This window comes from Dermochelys coriacea, chromosome 7 (genome assembly GCF_009764565.3).
Source record: "Dermochelys coriacea isolate rDerCor1 chromosome 7, rDerCor1.pri.v4, whole genome shotgun sequence".
Lineage (NCBI taxonomy): Eukaryota > Metazoa > Chordata > Testudines > Dermochelyidae > Dermochelys > Dermochelys coriacea.
This window is the reverse complement of record NC_050074.1, coordinates 15,838,631-15,847,473: the sequence shown is the minus strand read 5'-3', so window position 1 is coordinate 15,847,473 and position 8,843 is coordinate 15,838,631. Positions and strand designations below refer to the sequence as shown.

The window sequence follows — 8,843 nt, the reverse complement described above, 5'->3', positions numbered from 1 at the left end:
GTTCTAGATATATCACAAAGAAATAAACCTAAATGAAGTAAAGGTACAAACCCAACATGGTCTCCCTTACCGGCCACTCTTTAAAGTTGAAAAGATCAAGAGGTAAAAATAAAATGAAATAAATTAAATGAAAAATCCCACACTACAATAATAATGGACCACATTTTTCCCTTGGCTGACTTTGGGCATTGATTCCAGCAAGGTTGTACCAGGGATAATTAAGACCCTGATTCCACAACTTCTTCCCCACAGGCAGAGTGCTAAGCCCACATGGCATGCCCTTTTGATTGCGGGATCAGGTCACATGGAACGACACTGATCAAATATTTCAAAGAACAAGACACAAAGCCTTATCTTCCACAGGAAAATAATTGTTTTATTCAGAATTTTAAAAACAACTACTTAACATTTACTCAAGATAAAAATATTTACAATACCCCCCCTTTGAGAAGGCTCCAAAATATAAACACTGTATCCCTCTCTAGAGAACAAAACAAAATCTCTTCAAAAAACAAAAACCCCAAATCAGGAATACATTCATATTTCTCACTTCTTTATGCTCAAGTAGTTATACAAATAATAGACCTCTGAAACTTTTTAATATATTTATATAATATATATATTATATATACAGATATATTTATAACAAGATTTTACAAATAAAGGCAACAACTGTATACCAAAAAAAACAAACAAACCCCCCCCAACAATAAAATAAACATGAGAACAATCTGCAATCAAGCACAGTGCATCTTAACAACTGGTGCAAGGGTAGAATGAAATGAGAATCTATATGACATTTACTCTGGAAACAATTTCTCAAAATTAATACAGAACCACCACCCCCACCCCCCCGCTTATTGCAGTTAGTTTCTTTTAAAGCCTAATTGGACACAGGGCCCCTCACTGAAGCAACTGGACGGACCCAAATAGTTCAGGGAAAATTTTCACAAATTCTAACTCTATTTAAAATAGCAATTTGGACCAGGGTTTTCAGAGGATCCTAAGAGATTTGGGCACCCAAATCCCACTGGGATTAGGTTCCTTTGGAAAACAAAACAAAGTAGTTTTGAATTCTCAAAGGCACTCAAGGGGGGCAATTCAGTGGGTGTAAGTCTTTTGACTCCAAATGAATTTCACCCGGTTACGAGAGCTCTGGATTTGGCCCAGGAGTGAAACAGTCAGCTGCTGGCTATTCCCCCATTAATGTAGCTTTTTAACCATTTTGCTTTCAGATACACTAGACCCAGAGACACCTGTACAGTAGCAGTAAAAGAGTGGTCTACAGTTAGGTGCAACAAGCAAAGGGATCCATGGGGATATTTTCCTCTTCCCCTGCCCGAACTAGCAGCTTGCGTTACAGAAAGGGATGCATGTTAAATTTATTAATTAGAAGTACACCATGTAAAGCTTCTAAGCAGCATCTACATTTTATTCATTTTGTTTTTTTAAAAAAAAAAAAAAAAATCAGCAGAGGTGTAGAGAGAAACTTGTCTTCAATCTCCCTGAACCACTGACTGTGCATTACCAACCAGTGATTGCTACTCTGACTCTTTTTAGTGGGACTAACACCAATGCTTCAACTGCGGTGCATGTGTGTATCATTTCAAATGCTGGCAAATGGGTGGGGCAACAAATCTAGCAGTAGGTCATTGCTTTGAAAAGCCCTCATAAGAAGTACCATATTTTTATATTCACAGACCCTAAAACTGCCTAATGGAGTATTTTTCACAGCTTTGAAATATAATCCTCACTGACTAGCTCAGCTGTTGCTCTGTAGATGGGGAGGGTAAATGGTAAAGCACAAAGAAAAATTTTTTTTTTTTTTTTTTTGCCTTTTAAGCTCCCCCGAATGGCTAACCTGGGTGCTTCCTCATCCTTTCCCACGCTATCTGACAAGTCAGAGAAAAGTGGATTTCACTTCCTACTCTCAGTGAACCTCATCCCCACACCTCAGTCCAACCGGTATATGAAACTGAAAGCGTCTCAAACTTAAAAAAAAGAAAAGAAAAAGAAAATGGTCACACTGTGCTTAGTCTTTGGTTTCCAGGTTCAAAGGAGGAATCTGCTTCAAAGCTTGAAGCAGAGCTGAGGAGTCGATAGGGGAATGGACTGGTAGTGGAGAAGGAAGTCTCTGAGGCATCAGGAGAGATGGAGAGATTTTATCTGGGCTCATTAACCCTGAAAGTGCTGCAGTAGAGGCTGGGAGACTTGGATACAAGACGGGCATGGAAGCCGGGTACCAACACTTCTCCAGCATAGGCAGATAAGCAGTTGCGGATGGTGGGATCAAATAAAAAGGCAGGCACAAAGGAGGTGGGTGAGGGCCCAAAAAACTACTTGAAGAGCCAATCAGATCACTGCTAAAATGGCCTTCGTCTTCTGAAGTTTCCATCCTGGTCCTTTTGGCTGGTGGGTCCTCAGTCTCTTGCTTAATAGAACTTATTCTCTCTTGCATGGCATAGTTGAGTCCCGTATCCTTTTGAAAATACTGTTGATCGGCGTTTGAGTCACTTTTCTCCAGCTCTCCTCCATACCCACTGTCTGTGTCCGTGTCGCTCCCGCTCTGCTCTCCACTGGAATGTGCAAAAGTCCTCTGTATAACAGGCACACAGTTCTTGCCGTAACCCTCAGCAGTTTTGGGCAAAGAGCCAGACTTCTCCTTCAAGTCCACTGTTTTCGGGGGCACATCTCCACATTTTCGGCTGGCTCCGCCCTGGAGGACCTCAGAGGCCATTCGGTGCAGATGACTGACCAGCTGGGAAGATTTCAGATCCCTGGTGTTTTCATGCTTTCCCAGGTATTGCAGCACTTCCTTGGCACACATCTGGAAACCAGATCGAAACATTTCCTGGCTGGTATCAAGGTTTCTTGATGACAAGTCACCTGAGGGAACATTAACAGAAAGAAATTAAAAATTAACAGAGAGCTAAATAGTTTCATTAATATCATTAAGGTGCACTGGGGAGAGGAAGAAATTTTATCTCCATATTAAGTATCTGTTACAAAACAGCTAGACAAATGAATTCTACCGTACAATACAGTCACTTTAAACACCCATTTTTACAACCTCCCTCTAACAGTGAGTCTTTAAACACATTTTTGATCCTGTACTCATTATACATGGCAACCACAACAGACACTAGAGTTTAGGGAGAAAATAGAAAAAGGCAGCACAGCGAATCAACCCTGGTATGTCTTCAGAAAGACATCAGTTCCAAAGTCATCTTGCAAATCTGGCTCCTCTGCAGCTAATGAAAATTGGGTACGAGGGGTCCAATTTATCCTTCATTAACTGCGTACACCAAGGGGGATTTGGTCTAAACTTTGGGAAGTGACATTGGGTTTGGTTGTGTAATTCTACTGCATATCTACTGGCTGTTAAAGCAGTAGTAGCTTTTTAGAAAAGCTGGTTTTAGCCTGCCAGACTCAAGTAAGTGTCACAAAGAGAGGGGAAGGAGGAAACAGATGTAAAACACTGTGGGCCCTTAGATAGTTCCTACCAGTGCTGCAAAGCATGCACTAACTGGCTTATGGAGCAACCAAAAAGAGCATGTAAGAGAGATGTTTTCATATTTAAGGGTGAAAAAAAAAAAAAAATCAGGACCTGATCTAAACCCCATTGGCTTTGGATCAGGCCCTCACAGCAAAATTGTACTATAAAATAAAATAGTTAGAATCAGGTTGAATTTAAAACTATATTAAATTAACAGCTAGTTATAAATTAACTAAATAGAGGGATGAAAGGCATCTTTTTCATAAATTCACATGCATATAAAGCGGGGTATGCGTTCTAAATAAAAATGAAAAAAGACAAACTTACTCCTCCCACCTCCCAAACTAAGTGTCATAAGTAGCCAGCATTTCAAAGATATTGAAAGTAAGATCATGAGACATTCTAGAGTTCTCACATGATACAAGCATGACTTGAATACTCACCAGCTTGTACACCATTCTGTAAAGCAATTATTTTCTGTTGCTGCTGCTCAATGAGATTAGTTAGTGCTTTCACATGCTTCAAGGTAAGTTCAAGAACTACAGCCTTCTCCAAGTGACCTAAAGTCTGGAAACAAATGGGCAGGTTAGTATTTATCCTAGAGTCGGCCATGCTTCAAGGAATCTTAAAAAGTTTTCTAATTCCTTGTGAAATGAAAAAAGAAAAAAACAGTTGCAATTTGGGAGACAGGGTTAAAAACGGTGTCTTTATTCAATGACATTTCTCTGATTGATTTTGAGCAAAAGTCGTAACATTTGGAGTCTGATCCACATATTATGTAAACTAAATTTTTTTTTTAAAGGGAAGGTTGCAGAGAAGGATACAGTTACATCCTATGGGTATTTTAGGACCAACTGCATAGCTCTCAGACAAGTATTTTATTTTATCTGTTCTGCTGCCCCTGCTGGCATCGTGACCTTAACACAGGGGAATCCAGTCAAAGGGTTTCTTTTGAACAGTGACAGGAGAGGGGAGTCCTACAGGATGTCAGCCAAAGTGGCTTTCCCCATAAACTTCTGCAGGGATTTTTTTCTTTTAATTTTAATCAAGCACCTAAGCCTTTATTCTTTTTAAAACAAAGGACCTCACACACACTAGAGAAGCAGAAGTTGCAGTCCTTAACATCTGTCGCAAAACAAGAACGCAGAGAATCCTTTCAAATACCAAAAACAGGTAGCATGGAAACAACTCTAAAAGGACTTGACTCTCAGATAATTAGGGATCAACTTATAAATGGAATCCAGTAAAACTTCACAAAGAGCGACATGGAACTTTTTCAGTGGCTCAAATGGAAAAACTCAAATCCCTCACATTCAAATCAAGCCCACGATAATCACTTTTACATGAGGGTTTATTTTAACATTGCAGCAGTTCAATTCATATCACCCCCCCACCACCACCACCGATATGCACCATTTAGAAATTCACAGTATCTGGAAAGAAATCCAATAGTAGTAGACGGATCAAAGTGGCAAACCTGCCCAAATCGCAGTCTTTTCCACTTTGATCTGCAGTGCTCAGAAGAAACCTCTAGATGGCACATCTACCTGCACAGAAATCCATTAACCAACACCCATCCCCAAAACGAAGAGGAGTTTGGATATTAGCCAGATTTTCACTTACTGTAAGTTTGAGATGTTCTGGTAAGAGATCTTTCAGTTGTGCAATGCATTCATTAATCCTATCACGTCTCTTCTTCTCTATCAGTCTGTGGGGCAATTTATAGGTCTCCTGGAAGCCAAAGGAAAGGAGCAAATCAGACAAGACACATGACACCTTAGCACCATGGATAGACACACAGGTAAAAGGAGATCTAGAAATAAAACTAGATCTCAAGCTGTTGGGTACCCAAAAAGTATTACATGTAGCAGCTACTAACTGAATGATTTTCTGTCATAAGAATTATTAAATTAATGCAAAAATATATTCCCCTCCCACCCTCTGAGCCTCAGATTCATGGACAAGGGGTACAAATACAAGTACAACAGTCTCAGAGCAAAAAAAAAAAAAACAAAAACAAAAAACAAAAGCAAAAACAAACCCCAACAACTTTGATTCAAACTGTCTGCTGTTAAAACAGCCCCTCCTAAACCCCACAGCAAATTTTATAAAGGTTAAATCTTAGTTGAGCTTTATGGAAAAGCAGATTTAAAACAAATCCGAACAGACCCAAATGCACAGAACTTGTTGCAACGGACAGGTGTTAACTAAGAATGCAAAGGCTCCGCAAGTCCGCCATTTACCTTATGGTCTTCGCTTCTTTTTAACCCTCTCCTGGGCTTGTACACTTGATACATGTGGGAAAAGGCCAGCCTGCACAAACGACATAGAAATGCGAGGGGTTATTGTTATTTCCTCCACACCGAGAGAGACAACGCGATCCCAGCAGGCGCGGGGTGAAGGAGCTGAAGCTCCAGCCAAATCCAGCGGCCAGATTGCGCCCGGGGATTTGGTGGGGAGGGCGCACCGGCCCCAAGCAATGCACCGCCGAGGAGGCACCTTACCCGGGCATCTCGTTGCTCTCCAGCGCAGGCAGCTTGCCCAGGCAGGCAGGAGGGGGCTGGGCGCTGGGGATCATTTCCATTGCAGCTTGGGAGGCTTTGTGGAAAGAGGGGTGTGAGTGTGAGTGTGTGTGTGTGGGGGGGGGGGGGGCTCTGCTGAAACTTAATTCTCGCCGAAAGCAACGAAATCAGTCGGCGCCGGCGGCGCGGTGGGCTCCTGGGGAGAAGGCGGGGACCCTGCAAAGGCCGCTGGCGTCGGGACCGGCTGCGGGGCTGCGGACGGCTCAGGGCGCGCTGCTCATCGCCGCCCAGCACACCGGGGCAGGGCGCGAGCTGAGGCGTCGCTGGGAGGCGGCCGGCTGGGTTAAATGGGAGCGAGTGGGTGGCTGGCGCTACGTGTTCCACCCTGTGACTCCCGGCACGTCTGGCGGTGCCGGGGCGGGAGAGCCCTGCCTCCCCCCCCCCCGTCACATGAGCCTCACGTGTCGGACAACGCTCCGGCCTCCCCCCTTCCCCCTCCGGCCACACACCGCGGGCGGCGGCTGCAGCCGGAACGTGAGGGGGCGACAGCTCCGCCCGGCCGGGCTCCCCCGCGGCGGCTGGCGCGTGGGCCCGGCAGAGGGGGGAGGGGGAATCTCCCCTCACGCGGCCCCGGGCTCTGCACCATCCCCGGCGGCGCGCGGACCTGGCCCGGGACGCGCCGGAGGAGCTCGCGGGCCGCCGCCACCGCGCTCTCCGGCCCGCCTTTGCGCGCGGTCACCCTCCACCCCCCCTCCGCAGGGACCCGGCCTCTCCTCTCCTCTCCTCCGCTCCCCTGTTCCCCCAGCCAGGCTCCGCCGGCCGGGCCGGGCCGGGCCAGGCTCGCTCCGGATTTACACAGGCAGAAGGGAAGAGGAGTCAGGCGGGTTGGGCGACCCACCCGTGGGGATTTCACAGGTCGCTGGCACTGGGCGGGCTCTCCCAGCGGGCCTGAGGGACACAAGCGGGGTGCCGGGGGCTGGTGCCCCCAGGGTGCAGAACTGCAGAGCGCCCACAGGGGTGGGTGGGTGGGGTGGCTGGGCTCGGGGCGTGACGGGAACCGGGCTCTCCCCTCCCCCCCAAGGTCTTAAGGCAACTTCTTTGTCCTCGGGCGCGTCACTTCTCTCCTGAGCTTCGGCTTCCCCCTCTGTAAAAAGGGGTGGCAATAAGGTAACCCTAAATTACCTACGTCATCGGGGCGGTTTGGGTTACTGAGCCGGTGCGTGTAAACGCCCTCGGAAGCAGTGTTCCTCCTAGCCGCGTGGGCAGCGCTCCAGGTTCATGGCACCCAGCAGCGGGAGAGCATGCCGGCTGCACCTGCCGGCAGCGTGTCTCGCTGATGCTCCATGTTCGGGGGGTCAAACGGGGCAGGTATTGCCCCAAATGCTGCTTCTGAGTGCTTTTGGCTGAAAATCCCTGCACGCAGCCGGGGGGGGGGGGACTGGCACAGGGCCCTGATGCCACCCCAGGCACATGCTTTGCCATCTCCCGATGAAGTGAGCTGTAGCTCCCGAAAGCTTACGCTCAAATAAATGTGTTAGTCTCTAAGGTGCCACAAGTCCTCCTGTTCTTTTTGCGAATAGAGACTAACGCGGCTGCTACTCTGACACCTCCTTGAAAGAGGCTGGCTACTGGCAGCTGAGCCATTACATAATAATGGCAGCTTTCCAGTAGGAATAGACACAGAATATGCCACATGTCATCAGGTAATTTAGCTGTTTTTTTTTAAAAAATACGTATTTTGTAGTAATCCAGTGGCTAATGGCTTGATAAAATGCAGCCTAGAATCTGACACAAACAGCACTATTTTCCATTTCTACAGTCTGTGGGGAATACCTAGTCCAAATGTTAAGGCTTGGGAATGCCACCGAGAGTAACTGATATTAGGAGTGCAGGGCTTTATGTGAACTGTAGCCATGAGCAGAGTCGCACTCAGTCATGATATGGGCTGAGGGGACTGCAGCTGAGCCAAGGGCAAAGGCAGAGTAGCCAACAACCAGATTTAGTGGTGTGCCCCATTGGGGCAGTTGTCGAGGTCAGTGGCTGATTTAAGACAACTGGTAATGTGAGAGGGGTGGGGGGGGCAGGGAAGCAGAGTGTAAATTACAGGGCTGAGGCTGCTGTAATTTAGGGCTGATTTAAAAAGTTTTACCAGCATAACTAAATATGATTTTTGTACTGACATAATTATGCCAATAAAAGCCCTAGTGCGAACCCTTTGTAAGGCACTTACCTGTGTAGCTGATTTCACTTTGCTGAATCAGAATAAGCATAGTTAAAGCAGCAACACTTTTATGTATAAACGAGGCCTTAAACCGGGAACCAGGAATGCCCTGTGCAGCCTCTGAATTCCCCCAGAGAAGGAACAGAATAACTGGGAACTAGAACCAGCTATGAAACAGTTACATTCTTACCTAGCTCATAGGTGTCTGGGGAAGTTTAATTCTTTGATCTTTATTAAGCAGTTGAGACTTTTGGCTTCCAGCTGTTCTGCAAAGGCTAAGGATGATTATATTGAAGTGTAACTGCCAAAGCAAACCTTTCGTTTTGGGGGGCATGTGGTTATTGCCCCTGCTACATTACTGAACAAGGAGAGGCCAGAGCACCAAATAGAAGGTATATTTACCTAGATAAGATAATAACAGACCTTTAGCACCCAGGGTTTGTCAAAGATTTCCCTATCTCCTCTGAGAGTCCTGTGATAGTCACTGTGGCTAGGAGCCTGAGGTCAGCAAGTACTTTGCTGGAGACTGGAGATGGCATCTGTGCTAGAGAAGGTGGCATGCTCATTTCCGGATACACCGTCATTTGAATGCATGTGTAGTGGC

General features: G+C 46.1%; 1 protein-coding gene across 1 annotated transcript; it reads right to left on the bottom strand.

Annotated features, from left to right (window-relative positions):
• Positions 1 to 355: 355 nt before the first annotated feature.
• Positions 356 to 6,458, bottom strand: BHLHE40 (basic helix-loop-helix family member e40). The gene is made up of 5 exons (XM_038411512.2): positions 6,001 to 6,458; positions 5,740 to 5,809; positions 5,120 to 5,227; positions 3,940 to 4,063; positions 356 to 2,886 (listed from the first exon to the last, which is right to left on the bottom strand). The coding sequence occupies exons 1-5, from the start codon at positions 6,078 to 6,080 to the stop codon at positions 2,033 to 2,035; spliced, it is 1,236 nt and encodes a 411-aa protein (XP_038267440.1). The 5' UTR covers positions 6,081 to 6,458; the 3' UTR covers positions 356 to 2,032.
• Between the last annotated feature and the right edge of the window lie 2,385 nt (positions 6,459 to 8,843).

What these genes read in the sequence shown, in the direction of transcription:
- BHLHE40 (XM_038411512.2), bottom strand. Translation starts at nt 6,080, where the DNA reads ATGGAAATGATCCCCAGCGCCCAGCCCCCTCCTGCCTGCCTGGGCAAG. An exon ending in GAGAGCAACGAGATGCCCGG is followed by an intron (nt 5,810 to 6,000) that starts GTAAGGTGCCTC and finishes TCGTTTGTGCAG; the next exon opens with GCTGGCCTTTTCCCACATGT. An exon ending in AAAGAAGCGAAGACCATAAG is followed by an intron (nt 5,228 to 5,739) that starts GTAAATGGCGGA and finishes TTTGGCTTCCAG; the next exon opens with GAGACCTATAAATTGCCCCA.